The 27896-nt window shown below is 39.8% G+C and overlaps 2 protein-coding genes across 2 annotated transcripts in view; both read right to left on the reverse strand.

Annotated features, from left to right (window-relative positions):
• Positions 1-1403: 1403 nt before the first annotated feature.
• Positions 1404-3378, reverse strand: rergla (RERG/RAS-like a). Its single transcript, XM_077543358.1, has 5 exons — positions 3129-3378; positions 2819-2875; positions 2369-2442; positions 2156-2304; positions 1404-1931 (listed from the first exon to the last, which is right to left on the reverse strand). Exons 1-5 carry the CDS (start codon positions 3178-3180, stop codon positions 1646-1648), a joined length of 618 nt encoding a protein of 205 aa, XP_077399484.1. The 5' UTR covers positions 3181-3378; the 3' UTR covers positions 1404-1645.
• Positions 3379-4033: 655 nt separating this feature from the next.
• Positions 4034-27896, reverse strand: part of arhgef39 (Rho guanine nucleotide exchange factor (GEF) 39) — a 30744-nt gene continuing 6881 nt past the window's right edge. The window contains exons 6-12 of the mRNA XM_077545084.1: positions 20981-21051; positions 15915-16043; positions 10781-11010; positions 6712-6800; positions 5413-5536; positions 4809-4906; positions 4034-4655 (exon numbers count right to left, since the gene is read on the reverse strand). Coding sequence (XP_077401210.1) covers positions 4619-4655; positions 4809-4906; positions 5413-5536; positions 6712-6800; positions 10781-11010; positions 15915-16043; positions 20981-21051 — 778 coding nt within the window. The 3' untranslated portion in view covers positions 4034-4618. The remainder of the gene's footprint in view (positions 4656-4808; positions 4907-5412; positions 5537-6711; positions 6801-10780; positions 11011-15914; positions 16044-20980; positions 21052-27896) is intronic.

The following is a 27896-nucleotide window of genomic DNA, read 5'->3' on the forward strand; positions in this document are numbered from 1 at the left end:
AACAGGCCCCTGGGGGACGAACCAATGCAATTGCAAGAAAAAGCCAAATGGATCTTGCTACAGCTTGGACTTCAAAAGGAGCTGCTTGAATAGAAAATGCAAGGATGAGAAGGATGCTAAAGTGGACTATTTGTATTCTAATTATTAGGGGCAGACCGCATTTTGTGTGAGTGTGTGTTTGGGGGAAGATCTAAAACCTCATAAAAACTTTCCATATGTTCACTCCGGTTGTCTACATTTGGGAGGGAGCACGAATATTAGCATCCAATCCAAATGAAGATTTAGCGGCGGGTCAGAGAGCTCTACCTGTAAGTAATTCATATTCCAACTGAACCGTCCTAATCTTTTTAGAAAATGAATCACTTATTTGAGGGAGGCGTGTACACCTGGAGACCACATGCAATGACTTTCCGCCTGGCTTCCACAAACAGCTGGCCGCCGATAACATAGAGATAACAGCGCCATTCATACGCTAGGTGCGCTGAGAGGCCTCCTAACAGTGTTTCTTTCTCCTGGCGAATCAATGCTGAGGCCTCCTTGCCGTCTTATTACTTTGTATGGCAGCGAGGAGACACCTGTGCAGGGAAGGAATGAGAGGAATGTAGATTATAATGTAGATATGTGCTGGATGGATAGGAGAGGCTCCACATTTGGGTTGTTGTTTACTAGAATACTGCCAGGAGCGTAGCCGGACATCAGGAAATGTAGCTTTTATTTTCACATATTAGAAGTAAGTAGAGGTGGGGAGTAACAAAGATTCTTTGGGTATCTTTATTCATTTTTGGACAACTTTTGACTTAAACACCCTACACTCTCTACTCTTTACAATTTCAAAATGGCCTCCTTACTTTTTTCATCAACTTAGTTGAGTGTATAAAAAACAAAACAACCTACGATTGAATGAATTCTAGCGGATTTATCAAGCTAATCTGTTAGCCCGACAATTACGTTTCACATAAAATGTTAACATTAAGTATTGTTGCTCCATCTGTGTTAAAGTAGCTGTTGTTTAAATCTTAATGATAATATAGCATCAATGCTAATCTCAGTGAACTATTTGCATTGTAGGTATGTTAGCATTAAGCTAGTGGACATTTGTTATTGGTGTTGCTGCTCCATGTATGTTAAAATAGCAGTTGTTTAAAGGTTTATCAAACAATTATGCTAATTTCCATTTTGTATAACGTTAGCATCAAGCTAGTAGATTTCCATTAGTTAGAAGTGAAAGTGCTAGGTTGAACATTTGTCGTTTACACAAAGTGAATTCTTCTCTTGGTTTTGTGACTTCAACCGTGAGCTTTGCCTCTAAAGAACGAAGCAAACGAGTCTTTTTTTCCCTCAAAGTGATGTCATGAGATCATTTCCCATTTCTTGATCGCGAGAGAGTAAAAACAAGCACGACGTATGATTTCAAAAAGTATGTTTTAATAAGTTTAAATGTGCTTAAAATGTGTTTTTTTTTTGGTGGGGGTCTCTATATAGCACAGTTTTTCCTCTATTGCAGGTTCGCCTGGGACATATTCCCCATGATAAACCATGGATTCACTGTACCACGTTCAAACAAACATACACATCAATGCTAGTTAAACGTAAACGATACCGCTACTGAGGTCTTGGTTGACAGCCATCCTTTTGTTTTACCGCCTCACACTGATTTCCTCCTCTTGCCAAAAACGTTGTTGATGAGTTTGGCCATGGACCTGGAACCGCTCGGGCGTCTTCTGCGCTCCTTGGCCTTGCCGCCCACGCCGGCGCTCTGCACCGCCTTGGAAAATATGAGCACCACCTCCTGGTAGTGCTCGGCAGCCGACAGCTCGTGGAACTGGCAGTGGAACTCGGCCGCCAGGTGCTGGCCTTCTTCGCAGCGCACCTCTCGCATGTGGCACAAGTCATGCTTGTTGCCCACCAGAAATATAAGCGACTCAGCATCCCTGAAAATATTAATTAATAAATAAATTAATAAATCACATTTTGATTAACCCACCTTTTCTTCTTAAAAAGATCAATTAAAATGTATATTTTCATTTTTTTTGAATAATAATCTTTACATAAACATTATTATAATAATGATAATGTGAATGCTGCTTTTATTATTAAAGTCTGGTGCCGCCATGTAGCATAAAATATTTTTCCAGAGTACTTTTGAGGAATACACCTTTTGGCCGATCCCAAGCGGTGCTCCCTGATGAGTTTCACTACCCTTCTAGCAGCAAGAAAGGACGAGCGGTCGCTAATGTCGTAGACAACAATGAAACCGTCGGCCCAGTGAATCTGCTCATTGGGCGTTAATTTACCCTGAAAGGACTGAAAAAGACATACAAATTAGTCTCTGCATACGTGTTTTTATAACAATGTTGACTATCCTGACCTGGGAGCATGGCTCGTACAGCTCCAGATTCATCTGCCTTCCATCCAGAGTCAGACGCTTTCGGTATATGCATTCTGTTTAAAGGAAAAAGTCAGCAATCGTCAAAGTGTGGTGGTATGCCGACTCCCTCTAGTGGTACATGAAAGAATCACCGCCTAAGTACGGTTCAGTTGTATTTTACATTGCATATTCTATTAAAGAACTGTGTCAAATTTATTGTGCAATATATTTTATTTCAGCCTCTGATAAGCAGCACATACTTGTATATTTGTGTGTAGCAACATGTCCGTAGCATGTACCACGTGCACGGATCTGCACGCGAATTGATTGAGTATGAAGTGCTGCGCCCATGAGTGAAAATTATTTTTCGGTCAAAAGTGGTGGACACTTCATTCCAAATTAAAATTAGACACATGGTGCATTAATTGATTGAATACATTTTTTAATTACCTGAAGATGATGCATATTCTCCAATAAAGCGCTTAGTGAAGAACCGGACGATGAGGGCTGCAGAAAAAAAAACAAGTGTTACTTCATAGAAATTGATTAGAATTTGATTTCATTTTTGAGGGTCCTCAGTCCCAACGTACATTTTGAGGTTCAAATATGTCATCGCACAGCACAAGAAGTGCTGTTTGACATGCATGTCCTATTGTTACTTTTGGCTACCTAATACAAATTCAGGTTATATCTCCCATCCGTCGTAAACCGAGGACCCCCTGTACTGTATCTCCACTGGCCTAAATTGCAATCCTCTTACCTGACTTTCCGACTCCTTCACTTCCAAGCACGGCAATCTTGATCTCGTTCATGTTCTCCTCAAAAAAAAAAAGCTCCAGGAATGAAAAGCATGCTTTAAGAAACGAGGGGCGGAAAACAAAAGCGTTGAAGTCTGCTTGAGAGTTGAGTCCACTGGGCAAGTGGAGCACCAAGGGAGACGTGGGTTGGGTGGAGGAGAATGAGAGGCGGGGGCAAGGGGGGTGCAGCTGAGACGCTAATAGGGGCGTTTCTCCTTGACCATTCATCCAGGAAAGGGTGGTTCATTTGTGGTTGTTAAATAAATAAAACATGATGCAGAACAATTTCATGCATCTATGATTCGAAAAGCAAGCAAATTTTTTTTTAAAAAAATCACATGTCAAAATGCAAGGCTAAATTTTTTTTTTGTCTTAAAAACTATTAATGTGAGGTGAGCTTTTGTACTCGCGCCAAGGTGTGGCGCCATCTGGTGGCATCTTGGTGCCAAGCAACTATGTGGACGTGAGTTGAGGAGCCTGACCTCGACAAAAAAAATAGTGCTTTGTCGCCACCTTGTGGCATCTATAGACATTAGGCAACAGGGCTCTGTCCCGAACACTCATACTGTATTGGGAAATGAGCTCTGTTGAAATAATGACAACGATTGTTATCATAATAAAATAGGGAGGTAACTAATGTTGTACTTATTGGATGGACAGGCACCAGCTATTTGTGCACAGACAATCAAAACGTCAATTTTCCACTTGAACCTAGAACAGCCACACGTTAGATTGTCTTACGTCCCTAATTTGTTTATGTAAAGAGCTTCTATTTACAGCCACATTCAGAACTAGACTATGTCCACGATTTTGTCTCCATCTAGTGGACATATCTGATTGCTGCAGGGTGAAAAAAGGTTCAACAATGTATTTTTATTTTATTTATTTTTTTATTGGGAAGTGATAGCCATTTCTAGATGCAATTTGTGATTGGTTTGATCATCTTAATAGTATTGGAATCACCATGATATGAATCAATTCATCTTAAAAACTCCCAAATTACCGTTGATCAATATGGCATTTTCTGAATCAAACAGAAGTGCACATTTGCTTACATAAGGATAAAATAGAATACACACGTACGTAGAAAAACATAAAAGGAAATATATATGAATGCAACTGGCTTTGGGTGTAAATATGTGACAATAACAATGGAGTGCAAGTGACCTATCGCGTCCTTTTAAAATGAACTGTTAATTAAGCAGCAATATAATATCATATTTGGTTTACAAAGCAGCGATGAGATAGTAGTTTGTATTGCACAAGAAAAGGGAAACTCAAAGCTTAAGTTGCTCAAAAAGCGTAAAATAATAAAAACGTGTTGGTCTTGGAGTCAGCGTAAAAGTCTGAAGTGAAACTCTCAGACCGTCACTATATGATCCCATGTCGTCACATGCTTACTTGCACGCACGCACACACATGGAATTCCATCCGGATTTGGGAAAGACGTCTCTCAGAGGATAACACAGCTTGACGTGGATGCCTCTGAACTGTTGGATGCAAACAAATAGTAAATAACAGGCTTACAATGTTATATAGAGAGCATAACGCTTAAATGAGCCACAAAAAAAAAAAAGGATGGATGGATTGAATTGAACCATGCTGACAGCTAACTGGTTGAAACAATGAAAGGATGAAAGCACCTGTGCTCTGAAGTGGACTGTTTCATCCTTTTGGGGGCGCTACTTTCCCACTCAATGGCTGCTGGTCTCTGAGCAAGCTCACCAAGCTCGTTGTTCACCTTGCATTAGAAGGGGAGAAAGCTCAGGTCAGTCCTAAAAAACGATTCAATCTCCACTAACTTGACTGGAGCACATACTTAAAATCACGCTAAATACGGCTGGAGGAAATAAGGGTCGTAACTGCAATGGTCTTTAATAATGGATTCACATTAATGTAAAAAGCTACTAGTAGCTGGTGTTGTATTGTTTCTATTTATTTACTTGTAAGATGTCACATCACTTACTGCTAGCATGCAAGCTAATCGTACTAATTGATGAGCCTCATGTGAAGTTGGCTCCTTTGTGTTGAATATTTAACTACTAAATACAGTGCTCTTTTCTCCAGGAAAATAATAATAATAATAATAATAATAATAAAAAAATATATAAAATAAAATAAAATAAATACAGTGCTCTTTTTCTAAAAATAAAAAAATTAAAAAAAAAAATGTTACAATTTTTTTTTTTGTGCGGGCATTCATTCTTATGGGTAAAACGTGAAATCCTATCTTTTTTTTCTCGTTACCATGTTCCTCTTCCTGTTGGCGTTGCTGCTGCTTGGTAAATTGTGGCCGTCAGGAGCCGAGCCGACAGTGTCCTGGTTCAAATCCTCTCGCTGAAGGAGAACAGTCGACCTGGGCTGCAGCTTCCTGCAAAAAAAACAGTATAATCGCACTTAGTATGGCGAGTTGGCTTTGCATGTTTTTTAATGCTAACAAAATGTGGAACACACAAGCAGGGCGACAAAGTGAGGCGGAAAGGCTTATAGCTGCAAATGAAAAGGTAAGTAAGGGTTCAATGGTGTTTAGCATCCACCACATCCCTGGTGGTCGGGCCTTAGCAGAGCTCATCCTTCATTTAGTGCCACCGCGCATTGATCTAGTCACTAATTAAGTCCCCTGTCTGCTAGCTGTGTGAAGAGCATGTATCTATAAAAAACAATGTCGTGAAAAAAGCGGTCGGATAATAAAGATGACTCCACGATGGGCCGGGTAATTTTGTCATTAAAAATAATAGAGGCAGGGGAGAAAAAAAAGACTCCGATTCAGGGATGTCAGTCAAGCATTGTGAAGTCTTCTGGAAATCAATAATTTAGCCGTGTGTGGACACGCGCACACACCCGACGGACCTCCCCAGTGGTGTGAGCGCTGCTGACCTCTGCTCCTCTCGGCCCCGTCCTCCACTTGGTCCTGCGCTACAGCTAATTACGCTCCCCGGAGTTTAGAGCCTGTAGATTGGCTCGTCCGCCGGGTGGTCCGAGCGGCTTTGACAGCCTCCCCGACAACGGGATAAACTAATTAGCACCAGGGGCCTGGCACGGCAGGGTCGGAGGGGTCCTTATAGTATAGCTGGCCTATGCTCAGTTCAGGGACCTTCCTCCAGAGATGAGCGGCCCGGGTGGAAGTCCCGAGGTCCTGCTGATCAATGCTAGTCTGAGAGTCAGACAGGTTCTGGGCATACATTGCGCCGTTTTAGTTTTACGGTCTTCCCTCGCTGTATCATGGTTCACTGAACGTGACCCCACTACATTGAGAATTTGTGTGTGGATGCCAAAAGGTGAGTTGAATCAACTATACCGTAGGTGTAAAGTGCTAGAGTGCTCATGTGTGATGTCACATCAGTTTGCAATAGCGCTAGGCTACTAGCTAATGTTACTGATGAGTCTCATGCGAGGCTGGTTCGCTTGTGTTGAATAATACGGTTGTTTATGTAACATTTTAAAAACACACAAAGTGACCTGCATTGTATTGTATTGTGTTCGGACACCTTTTGAACAGAAGCGGCATTAATGTTCTTCGGCAATTATGTCGCAGCTGGTACATACCTGACTGCAGCAGATAGGCTTGCATACCAATCGTTAAAATCCTCCTGGTTGCTTGACATTAGCAGGAGTTTGGCTTTGGGAAAAGTCAGCTGGAAGAGGAAACGGAACATGTGGGTTGAATTCTATACAACAAATGTTAATTTTACTGAAACTTAGATAACATTAGTAAAAGCTAAGAGATTGATCATTTTGCACTGGTTTGTTAATTTTGCCCAGAGTTGTATATTAAAATGTCAGTTTTTTCACAAACATCATTGAAACTCCTGTATAACTGTAATAACAGTGTATAAACAGTAGGAGGCAGGCCATAACAGTAAATATCACTACCCTTGCCTGTTGACCATACAGGAAAACTCACATCTCCATAGCAGTTTATCACATCTATCAGCCATCCATCTATTATTTAAGTATTGAGTTCATCAATTTATTGCTAACAGCATGAAAGTCAACTGCCAAACAATTCTTAAAGAGTTTAAGAGCAAACCTATTAGACAGGCTCAAAATCAGGCCTTCTCTATATTAAATGACCTTTTACATTTACCTGAAGCTGCAGACGTTTCAGACGTAGGAACTAGTTTGTTTGGTGGCGATATTGAACCTTTTCATGAGTATTTAGAATGAACTTATAAGCTTATCCAACTTCTTTTTTTTTTTTTTAAACAGCTGGATGTTCTCTTATTATACATTTAATAGATTAAGATAGAAAAAAAAAGGTTCCTTCATCTATCTAATTAAAGACGCTGAATTGAGCGGTGCGTGAGACGAGGCACTCGATTCACGCATAAGTAGATTGCTCTTCTTTTTGCAGTGCAGTAATTAGGGATTTGTCAGGAAATCTGACCCTCTTAGGTAGAAATTACTTTGTATAATAAGGACGACAGAGCGCGGCGCACATAATTTCGCTTGATTATTTATACATCAAAGAGAATGTGTCGGGGATGTGGGAAAATATTCCAGCAGCGAGGGGAGAAAAAGGAAGTTGAAGGGGAAAAACTAAGGGTGAGCTGCAAAACAAACAACCCTGATGGAGGGGGGGTGAATACAATACATTTTAATAAAAGTGATTTTTTTTTTTGGGACTCACAAACTTTGCATATAGATTGCCATGGCATTTACAGCTGTCAAATTTAATTTAGCTTTAATTCTTCATGGCACCGGATGAGGAGGGCCCTGGAGTGCTGACAGACCTTTTTTTTCCCCCTTTAGCTCAGGTAGTGGCCGGGATCAATAATGTGTCCTTATGAGAAATTACGGGTAATGCTATTGAGTATGCATTCAGGCCTCGATGGGATAAGAGGCTAATGAAATGCCATTTCTGCCATTAGATAACGTGCGGGCCGGCTGGCGGAAAGCAGCGACAAGGCTGGAGGAAGATGTATTTACTGGAGGGCCGGAAGAGATGGATCTGGCCACTAATCTGATCCAGCAACTGAGAGATTATCTCACAAGTCCACTGCCATCACTGCGTTGCTCGGCTCTTAACACACTCCAAAGAATGCATGCACTCATTTCAGCTACATTTTTTAAATTAATTTTCACTTGGAAGGCTAAACGACTTCGAGTAATAATTGTGATTATGTCCACCCATGCCTAATATTATGATTTTGCTTTAGTGACATTTATTATAAAATGTCCTTTTCCACACAGGCTGAGACTATTTGTTAGAATAAATTAAAAGTTGTTTGACAAAGTGAACACAAAATGCAAAGTCATATCTTATCAATGCAGTATTGTGGTGCAACCAAAATCAATTACAATGTTTTTACTTTTTAAGAGGACAGTATGGGATCCAAACTGAAAAGTCATCATCTTAAAAGTATAAAGTTACACATTTTTAAAGTAAGCCATATTTTTACAAGTGTATAGTATAACTTTATCTAAAAAATAACAATACTTTTATACACCAAAATATACAACTTAAATCCCGAAAATATGTAACTTCCTCCCCTTTAACAAAATATATGAATAATTCTTAAAAAAAAAAAAATATTCTGGAAAATTTGACTTTTTTCTCTAAAATATCAGATTATTTTTGTGAAAATATATACCAGTAATTTTAATCAAAAAAAAAAACTTTTTTCCCTCAAAAATATTTTTTTCTCTCCTCTAGATTATTTAAAAATAATAATTTAATCTTTAATCTGCAAAGTATTGAAGTATAGTACATATTTGTTTTTTTCTCAAAAATATTTGTTTTTCTTGAAAATGTAAATTCAATCTTGAAAATATCTCAGTATCACTAGCCCAGTAGTATAATAGTCTAAGTCCCAATATCAATAAAAATAGCAATGTGCTTGCTATAAAATTGTGTTTTCTCTTTATGTCTGTGTAGATAGTTATAGATAGGTCATGGTAATCTACAAAGATTGAATCGAGTCAAATGGGCTCTTGATTAGTGAATTTGATGTGTTTTTCTTTGTTATCCTAAAACGTTAAAAAAAAATCACCATGCTATTAAGATAAGAATGTATGACTTCATTCTAAAAAAGATTATCATTATAAATTGTAATGTTTAGATTTTTTTATTTTTTTTTTAAATTGCCTTAAATTAAATTCCATGGTGCTGGGTTAACGGCAAAAATGACTGTAGCCAATGAACAAGCAGAAATGAATTACTCTGCCTGCTTGGGAGGCAAGTCTCTTCACAAATAAACTATTTTCAACTCACCTTTATGTCTTCCATTCCATTCATCTTCTTTCACTATCACTGTCAAATTACCCTTATTCTGCTTAGCAGTCTTTTTACACGTCTTAAATGTTCATCAGTGACTATACACCAAGTAATAAAAAAAACCTTTCAATTGTTGTTGTTTTTATTATTATTATTAATAATACCCCCCCCCCCCCCAAAAAAAATAAAACTTGCTAGCAGGGTTAGGGTTAGCGCAATCAAAGCACGGCACAGTTGCTTATGTATCAGAGCGACGCACATTAGCAGCAGAACATAAAGCGCTCTCCGAGACGGCGTATCAACCGAAATGAATATTGATACCGCGCAGCATTGGCAGGAAACACTTGCCGCATAAACGCTTTGGTTGCTCGCTCAATGACGCGCGACTCGTTCCGTTGAATGTTTCATGACAGCGACTACATCATTTAGACGTAATTTGTCAGCAGGCAGCTGCGCTGAGACCTGCGAGACAGATCAGACCAAAGGGAGAGAAACATTAAAAGTTGAACTTTTGGGGGGTTTGAAGGGAGACTAAAGGAGGCGGAAGTAACTGCCACTCTAAATGTCTGTTGAACTTCATGTGACATCATCAAACCGTGGCAACTGTCAAAGACTTTAGCGACGAATCAAACATGTAGCATGCGTCCAAAAAGGAATAACGCTTGTGCTTAGGGCTCACTCATGTGTTACTTGAGTCAATAAGCAGATGTCGCCACACCTGCTGCAACATTTTTACATTGCATTCATTGGAAAATTTAAATTTGTATACAGTTTTTTCTTCTTCTCTCAACATACTGTACTAGTGTACGGTGTCCTTGAGTGCCAAGAAAGGCACCTCTAAATATAATGCATTCCTATTATTATTATCAGTTCAAATTTGTCCACTACTGTGTTTTACAATACTTAACTATATTTCAAATTTCTCATGTACCCTTGGATAAAAAGCCAAGCGTGGAGAGTCTCTGTCACTATGAATAAGGCGATCATTTTCCATTAACGAGTTGGTTATATGTGCAAGGGTCGCTCGGTGTTCGATGGGCGTAGCAGTCTACATTTTTAATGTTTGCTCATTGATTATTATTATTATATAATAGATAAAATATCAAAAACCAAACAAAAAAAAAACTTAAAAAGCAATACTGTGAAATTAGTCAGAATTGTGGCTCTCACAGATTGGCACATCAGCCAATTACCAACATGCAACGTACTGCAAAATTAACCCATTATTTGTTTAGAGATAAGTAAAAAACACTTGGTTATATTCATTCGACTGCTATGAATTACTTAGGTCTTAATAAAATAGGTATAAAATCAGATGCAAGCACTTGCATTTGCTGTGACGTGGCACATAATCATATAATCAAGCGCAATAAAAAATGGAATGAGGCCCAAACTCACACTGAGGAGGCCTCCTTTGCCCTTGGTGTTGCCGAACACCTTTTCCACGGCGCACTCTCGCAGGGGATAGGCGTGCTGGCCTGCAAACTTCTCACTGTCGGTGGGATGCAAGGAACTGCATCGTTTAGCCTCTAGAAGCATGTCGGAAAACAGGAAAAACATCTTGGGCTTCACGTCTGCTCCTTTGGAAGGGACCACCTTCAGCCAGCCTTCACGGATGTACCACCTCCCTGCAGAAGAGACACATGCAAATTGTCTTCTTTAAGTTACATATATAAATACAGATAGAGAAGTGGTCTGTAAAGGTGTCTTTCTGTAGCAGTAGGAAAAGGAAATGTTGCAAGTGAGATGAGTTTGGACAGTCAGTGGATGTTTTTGCCCTAAGGCGGCGCGGGCCACAATGTGAGCTTGTGTCCCACTGTGCCAAAAAACAACAACCTTCAGCGCACCTGTTGACGTGAGTTCTGCTTAAGCACTTGTGACATTGTGTTGAATACATTTAGTCAACATATTTGAGGACTAGTTTAATCATGATTCATAAAGACTAACCAGTGATTCAAAAACCCTAGAACATTAAGATAGATGTTAATTTGCTGTTATGGGATGTAACAATAACAGCAATATCGCAATACTAAATTGGCATAACATCGTAGTCGTCATGTCACGGTATTAAAAGCAGCACATCTGTTAAATAGGTGAGGTTGTATCCATGTGTGCAGTTCCAGCACCCTCTGGTGGTTAGATTTATTAGAACAGTTTAATTTTAATTAGGCATGTTTGCCTTTAAGACCTATGCTATTAGCCAGATCAAGGGGAACTAACACGTTTGAGTTCTTCCTCAAATTGACTTGATTGAGAATGTGTGCATGCATTACGCAAGTCAGTGACATGATGCTACAAAAATGACGGCAACATGAAGCTCCTCAACTCACTTCAATATACTGTACAGTATTTCCTTGGTACTAAGATGCTATAAGATGGTACCATAGCAATACTTGTAAAAACAGTGAATAGGGGAGTTTCTCCAGCAAATCACAGAATATTTTCAACAACAAAAAGTTCAATAGATAAATGCCAACTGCGACTATGCAAGGAATTTCCTGCAATGAACAAAAGAAATGCTTAATATTTCATTTTGTGCGTATTGTGTCTTTTGAGTAGTTCCATAACTGAAGTGCTCAGTCGCCTGTCAAGAGAATCTAAATAAAAGTGGTTTTACCTTTTTCAGCTATTCTCGGTCTATTGTGCAATTATGGAATACACTGAAAGATGGAGAGAAGCGGTAATTAGTGCCATCTCTTTTGCATTCAACGACAGCAGTTGGACAACAAAATTAATTAGACTCCTGTAGGTCAAGCTGACATAAAAACCAAGAAGATGACATGAAATCTAAAGACAGGCACCGCGGGAGGTACAGGCCTATACATGTGTAGCTGCTGCTCATCTCTTTGATTGGCAGAGCCATGACCACAGCTAATAAGCAACAGGCTGACATTTGGATAGATAAAGATGAACATTCAAACATGGGTCCGGGGTATTTTTTTTGTAATTACCCCAGTTAGCCGCCTGTGATTGCAACTAGCCTGGGTGGCCCGAGCCGTGCCTTTCGGGCTCACCGTAGACATTTTCCGCTACAGACAAGCCTGTTGAGATGAAGTGCAGGGGTCAAATTGCTTTTAAAATGCCATGGGTGTCACATGGAAAAACAGTCTGGAGATAGGAGATTCTCAAGTTGCTAAAGCAGTGGTTGACAACCGTTCTTTTAAACGTTACAAATAATCACTTTGTAGGGGCCAATTAGGTTCCCTTTGATGGTATGTAATTAATACAGGACATAATGTGATCAAATTAGCAAAACGAGTAAACAGAGAAGGAGCAGCAAAACAAATTGAAATTAAGTATTACATCATAATGCATTAAGTTTTTAATTCTTATTATTTTTTCATCAAGTTACATATTGTATTGTTTTCCTCATTAAAAACACAGACATGCTTTTTGGGGAGGCTAGAACGGAAAGAAATCACAGAGAAATATTTGAAGATGATTTCGGAGTTATTTAGTAGATTATAGAATTTGAAAAAAAGTCATTATTTTAAACTTTTTAACTAAAGAGTGCTGTCTTATTTTCTTTTTCTCCCAAAGCTGTATGAAATGAGTACACAAAAAGTGAAGTTCCAATTAAAGATGACTAACCATGCTAAGTCTATAATTGCGAAAGTTACACATCAGCGGCTTGAAAATGACTGCAAATGCTGGCAGGTGCCGTTTCTTCTTGCAGCTTGTGAAGACCGCCGTTAGTTTTCGAAATAAATCAAGTGGAGGCGTCGTAATGGAATAGCGGAACATGCCATGTCTTCTAATTCATGCTTGAGCAGTAATGTGTTGCATGTTTGCTCAAGCATCGGAAAGCTGCTTGTGTCCAGCGTACTGAAACGGATGCACTTCAAAGACGTCAAGTTAAATTCCATATATTCAAATCAACAAACTGTTGTTGTTTTTTTTTTTTAAATCACCTGTACCTTGACAGAAAATGTTGACAAGGTTCTGAGAAATTGGCAACACTGCAAGAAGTGGACCAAGTACTTCTCAGACTCCCTGCCAGCATCTGACCATCCGCGGGGCTTTGAGGCAGCAGAGGGTTCAAAGAGCAGGAGGTGCCGAGCACTCCTCTCCATGTAAAGGCTTTTCAGTGTTCCTTGTCAAAGAGCACCTCGGCTCCACTACAAAGTCTTTTGGGCAAGGCCGTGGTGGGGGGCTAGGGAAAGGTGGGGCAGGAAATAAAAGGTTCATCTACAAAGGGTCCTGTTCTTCTGTACTGTAGAGATGTGACAGAATGAGGACAGGTCAGATTTGGCCTTAACTGGGCATATATTTAAGTAACTTGGTTTATCAAGTTCTAAAAAGCCAAGTTTCCTAACTGTACAGTATCAATGTAACCTATGCTTATTTTTCATCTGGTTACTAAAGTGCAGTGATAGGAATATGATTTCAAGCTGAATTTTGAGCTAACACTATTCACACAGTTTTAAAATTGGTTATATGCCAGATTTGACTACATCAAATGGTATGACGATTCTCTGCATCATCTGCACATCAGATGATGGTGATGATAGTACTTAATTTATATAGCGCTTTTTCAACTTACTAGGCCCTCAAAGCGCTTTACATTTTAACTACTCATTCACGTACTGATGACGCAGCATCAGAAGCAACTGGGGGTGGGGGTACACTTTATTTTGCTTGATACCTTTGCATTTGTATTTGATGACATTAAATAAATAAATGAATGACGCTGTATTCCTCTCGGCTCACTACAGCTTTATGGCGCTTAACGAGGAAACCGCTTATGTCCATACACTGTTTTCTGACAGTCCCGCTTTTGCCCCTCCTCGGTCCAAGCTCACTTTCGGATCATTTCAGCTGTCTCTCAACTGATATTATTCTCAGCATTGCCATGTGTGTTAAGTCAGGTGCAAACCAGATTCAACTGCCAAACTTTGTGGCCGTGTCGTTATATAATGACTGCAATATCCTTTGTGAATAGGACATTAGGAGAGCGCAAACTGCGGGTTCAAATGAAAAGCCATTGATGGCGATATCAGTGGACGCAGTGCATTCTTAGTGGATTTGGTCCTCTGAACGGTGTCAGGGCGTCAGAGTGAATTTCCGAATATATCACATGTTGACGGCAGTAAATGAGATCCGATTGGAAGAAATATCTAGATACAGAAAATACGTTCTTTTTAGTTTAAAATGGCTTACCTTAACCAGAATGCCAAGCCAAATTGTGGCCAAAGATAGAATCTTGGTCGGTTATTGCGCTTTCTGGTGCTATAAATCTTTGTTGAGGAGAACTGCTACTACACAATTAGGGAACAGGGATTTTGGGTGCCAGTCCGAGCTCTAATTTTAATACTGTACATACAAGTCGCACCTGAGTATAAGTCGCAGGTCCAGCCAAACTCTAAAAAAAAAACTGCGTCTTACAGTCCGTTATATTTTGATGTTTCTCAACACCTCTTCAAACGATGCCTTTATTTAAACGGCTGTGATGTTATTATGCCACACGAATAATTTTCTCAAGGGACACCTGAGATAAAATGACAAATGTGAAATATCTTTGTTGTAAATTGAAAGGACCAGGAGGCAGACATAAATCGGTAGTCTCCGAGGAAAATGGGATGTCTGTCTCCTGTATCGATGTCCCATTGATTCAGGCTTTGTGTCTCACTGTGGCTAAACACACACACACGCACACACACACACAAATCTCCTACAGAGCTACTTAATATGTTTGAGGGGCCTGATGCATCTCATCTGTAAAAGGCAGAGGTTTGCTTTACTCCCCCCGCCACCCCCTACATAAGATGGCGATGCTGTTGCGGTGGGAAGCAAAATGGGTCGGTGTGAGGCCGCGGCTGCTCTGAAGTTGGCCTGGTGGGACCGGGGGTTTATTGGCTGGAAAGGCGGTGGAGTTGTGAGGGGTCTGAGAACTTGAATGAAAGGAGCTTTTGAAACTTCCCACATCGGCATTAGAGAAATGCCGCTGCTATTGCACGCTTGCACCAGCACAAACAGAGAGGAAAAAAAACAGTAATACCAATAAAACAAACTCACCCTTCACACACACACACACACACACACACGGCTTGGCGCATACATGCATTACCCATATCTAGAAAACACACACACTTTGGCTGCCTTTTTATCAGTGAGTCCGCAAGATGAGACTTGGCTCTAATTGGTCCCGGGGGAGATTGGCAGGGCGAGCGGAGCAACAAGGAGGACGGAGTCCCCGGGGACCAACAACAGGAGGCGGGAAGAAAAGGGCCACCGCTCCACAAGTAGAGAGGGAACCACAACGGAAGAGGGGAAATAATTAAGCAAGAGGGAAGTTGAGCGAAAAGGAAAAGCATTCAAACCACGTCGGACCGAGAAAGTTGCACTGATTATCAGCTATAAAAAGACTTCCCTACTGTACACAATTCATCTTTATTAAGCGAATTTCCCTTTTCTGCATCTACACTTGCACCCCTCCCAAGTCCCGCAGGACACAGCAATAGATGCGGAGAGGGGTAGTTTGAGGTGCCGCTTGAACGAGATGAAAAGAATAAGTGATCAGAGGCTCCCTAACCTGCAGCCAACACCTTCGTCTTTCGCCCCTTCAGCAGTTTCTGCACCCGGCACAGCTGCAGGTGGTTCTCGTGGCGCCGGGTATTGTTCTGGATACGCTGGTGCAGCTCTTCCACTGCAGCCACCGCCCCTGTGGCAAAAAAAAAACAAAAAAACACACACACATAGTGCTTCAATCGTCTGCGTGTGGAAGACTTTACTTACTTTAACGATGAAGTCCACACGGGATGGAGGAAAAGAAGCAGCAGAAACATCCGTTTTCCAGTTGGATCATAAGCAGAAAAGGCAAAGACTTTTAAAGACCTTATTTTAGACCACTTCAATCAAATTTAAGCGAAACAGGCTCAATCAAAAATATTTGAAGAAAGTATGAGAAGCCTGTTTATACAGTATATGCCTGTCTACGTCTCATGATATGTTAGCATTAAGGAAGCAGACCTTACATTCTGATGTTACGTGAAATTATCTGGTATATATATATATATATATAATATACTGTACAATGAATGTCGTAATCTTCTTTGTTTTATGTGTCATATTTCAAGTAAACTTTCACTGGTGACAAATAACATCTCGAAGCACGCATGTGTTGCTTCTTATTTGAAGAACTGTGAGAGCGAGGGGTTTCTTCGTTCCTTGACAGTGAGAGAGTAAGGACGGGCACGGCTCAACATGCGCAAGCAAATATGTAATATTGCACAGATTACCATTTAACATTTACGATTTTCAGCCTCGACCATTTCCTAGAACATCGGGCAGCTCTTTGAAAGACATTGATACGCGGGGCTTTGGTGATCTATGGGCGGCGTGGCTCGGTGGTAGAGTGGTCGTCTCCCATCCGGGATGTTGTGGGTTTGATCCTCACCCCTGGTGATCATGTCCAAGTGTCCTTGAGCAAGACACTGAACCCTGATTTGCTCTCAGTGGAGATGGCAGCGCCCTGCATGGCAGCAATCGACCATTGGTGTGTGAATGGATGAATGTGAGGCATTGTAAAGCGTTTTGGGCACCACATGGTGAAGATAAAGCGCTATCTAAAGGAAGAACAATTACCATCTTGAAGAAAAGGCCCAATTGTCAGTATGTCTTCACCCTGCTTTACCAGTTTGATTTCCACAAATTAAATGTCCTCGTAATAACTTTAATCCTATGTGCTTTCAAATATTGCAAGCTACTGTTTTTCATTTTTACAACAAAAGCAACAAATCTTTGCACCAAGAATAATACATCAAAAAGGACAAAGCCATGAAATTACTGCAACGCAGCCCCGATAATAGCTGTAAACATTTAGAGCAACATCATTAACACATTCGATGTAACAAACGCACGGCTGAATCCTAATTTCAAGGGCAACATTTCAACTTTTGTTCCGAGGAATGAAAGTCTGGATGAACACGAGCCTCTCGGCGACGTGCCTCTACTAAAATAATCACCGCCTAATTGGCTCGCTTAACTTCACAACAATTACAATGTAAACCAAACAAGGCATCCGTGTAGACTTTTCCCCTTTGTTATGCGTGCTTGGAATATTTTTACGCCGGCTGCCTCGGAAAAACAACAACTTCTAATTACCGTATTCTTGACATGAGATCTGGCCGAGGCATTAATAATACATCCAGCCTATTAGACACGCTGAAGGAATCTTGCAATTCTTGGAGCGCTTATTCCACTTCTTTACTATTTAGACAGTGTTTGACCATAGGACGAGAGCTGAAAAAACTTTTACGACAAAGTCTCAGCATCACTTCTCGGGTCGTACCTTGTTACCGCACTTGAGTTGTTCTTCGGTATGTCATATTGTAAGCAGGCAAATTAAAAACTCCCAAAGTGCTGCAATTATAACAATTAAATCGAGCTAGAATGCAAAGCAACGCAGAAAAGAGAAGCTTCAGGGGAGAACGACACGGAGCAACACAAGAGAAAATAACAACAACAACAACAACAAAGTTCTTGGAATGTACCGCATGAGCTCGTTTCTTTAATCAGATACAATGTGATTTGTCAGAAATATCTTTTTGAAAATAAATCCCTTTGCAATACAATTGGGATGACGATGGAAAGGTCCTCCTCCCCTCCCCACACACAAACACACCCGACCCCCATAAAAAAAAAAAAGCAGCAGAGTTTAAAAACAGATCACTAATGAGAAGAGGAAGAGGCGATGGTGGAGCACTTTCAGATATGTACCTTCATCTTACAGTCACGGGCTGTTTTAATTTGTAAGCAAAGGCAGCACATCAGCAATGAGATTTTAATTGATACACATAAATAATTCCTTGTGTATATTCGCACTTCAGTCGACTTCGCTGTTTATTTGACGACTGAAATGAGTCATTATCGGGATTTGTGTTGATGTTGGAGGACTTTATTTATTAATATCGGGCCTGCTTAATAGCCTCTGATCCACTCCCAATTAATTATGTCAAAATCCACATCAAACCAGAACTTGCACTCACATTGAGCTTTGCCTCGCTTTCATTTCTCCACTGGCCAAAGCGTTGCTGTGACAATAACAGCAAATGAGGAATGAAAGGGAATGCTAACGCAGTCTTTGTTCGCCAAATGAAGATAATGAGGGCTTTCTTTTAGAATGACTGTCTGGTGACTGATTGGTGCAATGAAAAGTTTTCAGTGGGGTTTCTTTGTTTGATTACTGTGGAACAAATGCAGTCACGCGGTGACTTGTAAAGGCCTATATACTGTACACCAATCCGACATCGGCCAAATGTGACCGACGCTTACCCCATGTGGCGTCGGCCCAGACGTCGGCACGTCGCGTAAAAATATGACGTTAATATACACCGCACCGACTATTACCTACTTTCAGTGCAGAAGTAATTCCCCTCCGTACCATCGGCGGCAGTAGTCATTATCCCTAAAGGCAATTGGAAACCTCTTTACGGGGGCGGAATATAAAAACGTAAACAATGCATACCGGTTATTTTTTCTCTCACAATGTCCTCCCACGTAAATGAAACCTTCCGGCTTTTTGCACAGTATCGTTAGGGGTGGGCAATATGACGATATTAGATCGTTAGAAGAAATGCGGGGCTGACGATCTGTCATTTCTGTGAAATTGTCTGATAGCGACGCAAAGCATTTCAGCACAATTTGACCATCAGCTCATTTTCTGCCAATAACTGAAGGACAATGATGTATCTGCTGACCCTCAGCCACTGTCTCCGGAGTGCGTGTGCGTGACCTATGACGGACAATCAGTGGTCAACTGTTGCGCCCACACACTTTGCCCCCGCCCTGCGTCTTCCCCCCCCCCCAAAAAAAACAAGCGGGTTGAGGAGGCTGAAAGCGAGTTTGTTTCGAAGAGAAATTTGTTATCCATAACATGGAACTGTTTTGGCTTCACGCCAGATTACAAAGGAGCGCGTGAAGGCAAGTTACGGCAACACTTGTAATTTTATTTTATTTTTTTAAATAAAAAAATACAAACCACCTGAAACGGCAGCGCCACACCATGAGAGCTAAATAGTGAAGCCCAAAACTCCAAAGCAGAGACAACAGCTCAGGCCTCCAAAACAGCAGAGCGTCACAAAATCACCAAAATCACACCGTATGACATTGGATCCGTGTTACGAGCTGCCAAGTCGTAAGTTGTTTTTACCCCCCAACACCGGCATTCCTTGCATGTACGCAGATTGCACAGAAATAGTGGCGCAAAAAATAAATAAAATTGTGTTTTTTTGCAACAACAAGCGACCTCTGGTCTAGGCGTGTCATATTGTAGCGTTTGTGAAATATTCAGGCTAACCATGCAAGAAAACAACACGCTAACGTTAGCACACAAAAAACATCTGTGTTGCATTCAAGGCCCGTCCAGATCATGGGAAACTATATAACCCGCCACCCACCCACAATGGTTGCTACAAAATTGTGATCTTTACTTATGAAAAGGTGCTTTTTACTTTAGTTTTTTCAACTTTTTTTTTTAACCATAACTCAAAGCCAAATTCTGTGTGCAAGACATTCGCTACTTTGATTAGACTACTACTAAAACAGAAATGTGACTTTTATTACTTTTGTTTGTTTACCATGATCATTATCACAAATAAGTGCATTTATTCAACGTGCCTCTTATTTAATGTGCAATTTAATTTGTATTTCTTATTAATTCTCATTTTTTGGGCAACACATGTACTGAAGTGTGAACACGGGCTCTTTTGCAGGTTTTACAGATGAATTAGTTAACAGAAAACGATTACAGTATTATGAAACATTTATTGAGTAGCATTATGTGTCATGTTTTGGTTCTGCGGGGTTGGGGTTTTGTTGATTTAACCACCTCTACCTGTGTGTGGGTCTTCCCTTCCCCGTGTGTTGGCCAATGTGTGTCATCAGTCACTTGTGTCTCACCCAGGTGTGTCTTGTTGAGTCAATCAGTTTGGGCGTATTTAAGCTGTATTCGAGGATGGTCGGAAGTCTGACTTTTCCGAGTTCAAACCAGGAAGTGTGTACGGTAACGCCCCCCTTGAACTCGGAAATTCCACTTGGGAAGTCGGAAAAAAGACGCCACTCTACAATAGCGACCAATTTGGAAACACAGACCGTGAATGGTAAAACACAACTTACTCGAGTATAAAACTAGATAGCGCTCTTCATTCATAAATATTCGACACAACTTCACGTAACACAGCACACGTGACAGTTTGCCACTGGCAAACTACTGAACTGTATGGAATTCTTATGACATAAGATAAAAACAATAAATGAAGCAAAATTTTGGTCCACAATCTCTCACCCCACCGCCAACCCGTGACAATTATGTGCCATTGTATTACGCCTCCAGATGAGACTGAGCAATTCATTCTGTCCATCCCTATTGGTGACCTGGATTTTAAAGTGCACCATTTAACACAGCAGCTATACATGCAGCATCTAAATCCTGAAATTACATGGAAACGTGTCAGTGCAAACCTTGGCACAACCCACTTGAGGGCGGGATGGAGAGTGCAGTATTCATCACTTAACAATAAAAAATATTGACCCTGACACGCAGCGAGGGGAAAAAAAAAAGATTAGTGAGACAGGAGCACAATTGTGAAAGGCACTTACGTGAAAGCTGTTGAAACTCCGGGTTATCTGGATTTGTGTTGGCAGTCATCTCTTGCAGTAAACGTTTATACCTAAGAACACAGACATTCATTGAATGAATAAATCAGGTTAGTATATGTCCTGTATCTAGAATATCAATAAAAATCTCCCTGCATCTAAAAGCCATCGAAAAAGATTATTTGTAGAAGTTTGACCAATGATTTATTTTATACCTTCATAGATTCATGTATTATCTTTGGAGAACTTTCCTAAATTAAATTCACTCAACTAAAACATTTATTAGTGCAGTATTACATCTGTTTAGTAGTTCAATTCAAAAAGTGAGGTTATATAGATTAGCAAAACACAATTTACTGTATGTGATATCTTGATATCATCCTTCCAGCATTCACTTGCATCTGCTTCAACAGAATATATATTTTTTACAGCGCAAAAACAAAATCCATTTGTGCATCTTATTACTAATTTACTATAGATTTTCTATGAAACGTGTGTATATTGAGTTGACGTAAGCATGTTATGATATCTTTGGCTTTTTTCCCCCCCACCGAAATGACTTAACCTTGGAATGCACTGATTGATTTTTTTTTTCCCAGTGCCTGACTCTACAGTCCTTTTTCTGTAGTCTGAGTTGCAGAGACATGGTGGTGCCACTTAGTGAGATCATTAAGCTGGCAAAATGACCACCCACTTTACACACATTGGTTGGTATAAGCCAATTGTGAGTGATTTTACTACCATGATCTGCTTGTCTGAAAAGAGTCTAGGCTGACAATTGTAAATGTAAAACCTGTTTATTATTACAAATCTCACGATTTTTTCCTTTCAACATTTTTTCACAAAAAGATAAAAACTGTCCCCAGCTGTCTAAAACAAATGTTTAAAATAAAAAGCTGTTTTTTTTCTTAACCTAGACCCCATGTGTGCTACAAATCGGGAGGTAAACAAGCACAATTTGAGGGGGGAAAAATCCAAAAGGAAGATTTAAAGATGTTTTGTTCTGTGCTAAATTCAATGGTGAGTTATGTGCTTCATACAAACCAAACTGTATGGCCTTGTGGAAATGTGGCAATCGTAAGGTAAAGTAAATGCAGTTATCAAGTGGGCACCACTTGATAATTTTTTTCTTCAACAAAAATGCATGGGGAACACTTCTCATTCAGGAAAAAAAGGTTGTTGCACCTGTATGGATAGTGAACAATAAGGAATTAGGCTGGTCTAACGAGCAGTGTCTGAATGTATCTTCACAAACTCTATAAGCTATACAAGTGCTCTTTACCATTTTAGATTTTGATTAAGGGTGTCAGATGATTCACATTTTTTATTCGGAATTTATCGCATGACTTCAATAGTTAACTCGCAATTGATCTCAAATTTTATATCTGTTTTAAATGTACAATAAAATGTACAATAACATTTTTTTTTTAAAGTTTTCATACTCTTGTTAACATAAAAGTAGAAAAATGATAAACCAATAGAAATATGGCTGCATCTTTAAGTCATTGATAGTAATTTCATAATTAACTCATAAAATTGAGTAAAATTAAAAAGAAAAAACGAGTGTGATATTGATTTGTGTTGATGTCATTTTTCTGCCACTAGATGGCATAATTGCGTTTGTAAGACAGTGACAGTTTAGTGTTTTTTTCTTTTCATATTAAGAGCTAGCTAATATTTAACATGAAGTAACTTGTGAAATTCTCCACATTTTGAAAATTGTAAAATACAACTTGACCCCAGTCTCCACAAATATATATGCATTATTATTAAATCTATTACTGCAAAATTTTGACGTGGGCTTGTCTGCTGCGTTGCGACTGGGCGTTAAAGGAAATTTGAATTAACTTACTAATTTTGACACCCCCAATTTTGATTTTGGGATTTTTCAATTTTATACTATGAAGCGTTTTCAGTAAAAGTACAATAAGTAACAAATTCGAGTTGATTCGGCATTCGCTCATTAACAGTGAACGAAAATAGTCAGTGCTGATTTTGGGCCAGAGTCCAGGTACTAGTAATGACATAAATAGAATAGCCCATCGTGATCCACCAGACAAACATAGCACTTTAAGAAGAATTTCACAACTAAGGGACTCTAAGTAATATTGATAATTTTCCATCTGTGATGAGAAGCGGTTGTAAGGTTGCTTTCAACACTAGCATGTAAACACACATTTATTTTGTTGGGCCTTCACACAATGGTAAGTGTGTGGGTGGAGGTGGTGGGAGGATTTGCTGAAGAAGAGAAGGAGTGCATTGTGCATGTACTCAGTTACTGATTAGAAATGAAATGAATGCCTAACAAGCTCTAATTAAGCCAACATCAATTAAGACACACTTAAAAAGAAGAAATAATTCCAGTTCCTTCTCTCCTTGTATCATCTTGTAGTAACAAATGCATTACAGACATTATTAGCAATGGGTGCCCTCGTTTCCTTTTTTTTTTTTTTTCCAAGGAGTTGAGATGAAATTCTAATTACAGCACTAGTGTAACAAAGGAACCACTCTAATGAGCATTATTACAGCCGATTTCAAATAATGTAAATGACACTTACTTGTTAAGCTGCCCTGTCCCACTCATTAGCACCACAGCAAAGAGAGATAATGAGACAATAACAGATTTCCAACAGCTCAGATATTTCCTATAGAAAGTACAAGCTGCTGGTTTGATGCACCTACCACCACGATAGCATGAGCTGCTGACTGCGTCGTAATGTGAATTACGTATGCACACATCAATTTAACAACATAAATATCTTTATAATTAGCTTCCCAGAGGTTCCAATTTGTAAACAAGCGCATCCGAAGAACGCATAACTCTACCTATTCATGCAACTTCTGAATGCTGTAGCTCTAAATACTGTAATATGCAGAGATGTTCACACTGGTACACAAAACAATTAGTTGCCTTGATCTGATTATGTGACTGGATACCTGGGATGATCACGTAATGTTCAGATGATTGGTTATTGGTGAAAATGATCAGATCAGACCAGGGGTTGGGAGCGGGAGGGAAGCTTGAAATCAGTTTAGTTACAATGAAAAATAATTAAGCCTGCAGTTTCCCCACTGTGCACATGCACATGCACAGTGGTGGAAAACGACCCGCTCATTGGGAAATCCAGTCGTAACTCTGCTTTATAGCACAATATCACCGACAGTTCTCACCAAATTATTTTTTCCAATATACACCCGACGTCAATGCATTAGTGTCGCCCATTCGTTACAGATGCAAAACGGACGTTGGAGTCTAACCAAAGGCTCCACGACAGCAGTAAGGGACCCAGGCCTAATTAACTTTAGAGACTCCCCACCCATGATGCTTTGTATTGAAAGCAAGTGTCCATCTAATTATCTGCTTGTGTCAAGCTTCAATGGTTGGAGATTTAATAATTTTGAGCTTTTCATGACAAATTAGTTTACCTGTTCATCACGCTGGTGGATGGGATGCTTCTGCTAGGGATGGGGGAGCCCTCTGGCTGCATCGAATCCTCAGAAAAATGCAGGATGGGCAAAAAAAAAAAGCGGCTCTGACCACCATCACTGGAGTGCAAGCAGGCCTGTCCAAGGCCTGTGACGACATGTCAAAGGTGAAGAACGACCTAGCTGCATCCAACATCGCCACGAACAGAATGGCGATGAACTTGACGACAAAGCTGAACAACCTGGAGATGATTGCTCGTCGGAACGCAGCGATGAACAGAAATTGAGACGAGGAAGAAACCGACTGAAGGGTGTGGCTAGATGCGGGCTGACATTTATGCTCAGCTATAAAATGCTACTGGACCGAACTGATCAACAGGACAAACAAATCAATGTTTTGATCAACAAAGGCTATTGGGAAGATGAGCTCATGCATCAATCAACAACTTGACAAGCCACAAAACTAAATATAAGACGAATTTCCACTTTGATTATCTGCGTCCGATTGCATTCCGGGAACGGGAATTAATAAGATTCGTCTTCATCCTGTCTGCCCTTTTTCTTTTCAGGTATAATTGTATGTGAAAAGTGAATGTTGTGAATTGTCTCTATGATTGTGCGAAAGGAAAAATGAACAAATAAAAACAAACAAAACATTTTTTTTTTTTTGGTTGTAAATGGAATTGCCCAAATGAAGCGACTGATTTTATTGCCAGCCTTGCTTCATTGCTAACAATGAAGTACAGGGTCAGACAGACAATATATAGCAAATTACTGTGAAAAAACTAATAATAAAATAACATTGATGTACCTGCAGACCACATCTTTCAGAAAAATGTTTCAAAAGAAATTAATCAAAAGTTTGTCCTTGTCTGGAGGAGCCTTAATGTGCCAGGCTGTAGGGGATGACAGAATAAATGCCCGAGCACACAAAAGCAGCTAACTTGAAAGCCCACCTTGTCGAATGAAAGATGAATTCAAGTATGGCAGCTAAGTACGACACCCAACGAGACAGTTCACAATGGTTAGCAAGAACGACAATGACCCGAAGACCTCTGACTTTGTACTGTATGCCATTTACATAGAACATATTCCTCCTCTGAAGAAAACCTACCTCTGGGTCAATGCCTTGTTATGCTAAATTGTGCTTGGTTTAGAGTACACATATCCCAAGGCCTGCTGGCTCCTCTATAAGAGCTAAAACTCTATTATTGACATAAATGTGGCCCGATACAAGCAGAGAGGGGTTGTTATTCAGCACCACAATCTTTTTGAGACCCCATCACTGTCATAATGGTGAACTCAGCAGAGAGGAGACAGATGACTACTCCAGTCGGCTCTCGTGAACGCCACTTAATAAAGGCAATTATTTTAGTCGTCCCCGAGCAGCAACATAAGTATCCACACCCCGGGCTTTGCTCGCCATCCATCATCCTTAAATGGCGATACGGGACAACAATTTTCTTGCCGTTTGCCGCGACAGAGCCAAAGTGAGGAAAGGTGCCAGGCCAGCCAGCAATGATTATCTCCATGCTACTTAAAAACATCATAGAATTAGACACGTCCCACGAGTCTCCTGAGTTCCGCACAGAACGACAGACGAATCAATGATAATGACGGGAAGTGGACAAGGAAACCCTGAGCAACACGAGGTTGCACTGGAGACTGATTATGTGTCAAAGGCACAGATAATTGTATATCATAGGGACTGGGACTGAATGTTTTACAGCAGTATATTTATAAAGCCACACACAAACTGTAATGGAAATTTACCAAAACAGACAACTACATGTGTCTTTGTCTTCTCTGATGCAACATGTGGCTCATTATACAAGGTTATTCTTGTACACCTTGTCCAAGTAATTGTAAACAATTGCCATGTTATGTTCTGTATAACATTGTCTCTTTATTACAGTCATATAAAAAAATATATTACCACAAAATAAACAAATTGTTATTAGGCCGCAAAAGCTACAAGGATTTAAATGTACGCAGTACATCAAACGTTTAAGCAGACATGTCCAAATGAGGACATTATTATGTGTAGGTAATGGCTCCCTATTGTGAACTGAGACTGATTCTGTTTATGTTCCTCTCAGCTTGTAACAATGAGTAGCGGGTCAAAATGGCACGATTCCACAGTGTCATCAAAGCAACGCATTGACACGAGGGTTTAGATTACCAAGAGTCCAATGATGTTAAAATGAATTGATCAATTTTATAGATATAAAAAGTCTAGTCTACACATCAGTGTTCAAATGTCAGGTTTTAGCGGTGTCAAATGTTTGGTTTTGAGTCAAAACTAATTTTCACTATTATTGTGATCTGCAACCAGTACAACTCAAAAATCTTTTTGAAAGGTGAAGTTAAAGTGTCTATGATAAATTGGTTGCACAAGTGTGCACACCCTCTGGTAGCAGGTGTGTGCTCAACTGGAGTTTGAATGTGATTGGAAGAGTCTTAACATAGCCACATCCCAGTACTGAGGGTGTGTACACTTGTGCAAGCACATCATCATAGTTGATATTTATGTCCCCCTCACAAAAATATGGGGGAAAAAAAATAATTTGTACAGGTTAAAGGGCCACATTAATGGTGGAAAACATTTTGAAATTATCTTGGTCTTATATATTTTTATATTACAAAATCTTTGTTTTAACAGGGGTGTGTAGACTTTTTAACTCCAGCACATTTAGCCTCTCAAATTTAAAATAAATAAGACATAATTCGGAAAATTATAAATGATACTCTATCAGTTTATTTTGTTTTAAATGTTGCATAATTTACTCATCCCCCCCCCCCCCCCACCTCCAAGGAACTGGCCAATTCCGTTTTTCAATGTCCAAATAAACTTTCTGATGTGAGCTTATCTCACAGCAACTCGTCCGCAACTTAGATGGATACAACATTTCAAGGGCTTGATAGTACATCTGGAATGATGATGAGCATGGAAAATACCTAATTAAGACGCAAACAAGCGGCTTGATAAACCAGTGTCACGAAATGCGCTGCATTGGAAAGCACATTTCAGATGATTTCTTTTCTTGTTCCGCTAATTAACAAGCAAGATCAGGACCGCATGAAATTACAGCTAACACAAACCGGTACTTAACAAACGAGTTTGACAGTTTCTGGACGGATGGATTACATACGTGGGTGCTACATCAAATAGTAATAATTATATCTGTCATCAATGTGATGATCGCGGCAAAAAACTGATGAAAGGAAAACAATCAAAAAGCAAAAACAACTCATGCGTGAAATCTGTGACACTTTAGGGAAGTGGTGGAATGTGATCGTAGCACATTTCATTAGCTTTTAAGAAACAGGTTTAAAAAAAAAAAAGACTGATGTAGAAACATTTTGTGATGGGAGACAAACACCATTGTTTGCTGTAAAAATATGTTAGTGGTGAACTGTTTATTCACAGCGTATTGGGACAACAATACCTTTGAGAAAGCACTGATGTACTTTACATAATGTAAAAATAATA

The sequence above is a fragment of the Vanacampus margaritifer genome, chromosome 15, assembly GCF_051991255.1.
Source record: "Vanacampus margaritifer isolate UIUO_Vmar chromosome 15, RoL_Vmar_1.0, whole genome shotgun sequence".
Lineage (NCBI taxonomy): Eukaryota > Metazoa > Chordata > Actinopteri > Syngnathiformes > Syngnathidae > Vanacampus > Vanacampus margaritifer.

Excerpts from the sequence above, each read along its gene's own strand:
- rergla (XM_077543358.1), bottom strand. The coding sequence starts at position 3,180 with ATGAACGAGATCAAGATTGCCGTGCTTGGAAGTGAAGGAGTCGGAAAG. Across the intron at positions 2,443-2,818 it reads AGAATATGCATCATCTTCAG|AATGCATATACCGAAAGCGT; the intron begins GTAATTAAAAAA and ends TCCTTTAAACAG. Across the intron at positions 1,932-2,155 it reads CGCTTGGGATCGGCCAAAAG|GGATGCTGAGTCGCTTATAT; the intron begins GTGTATTCCTCA and ends TAATATTTTCAG.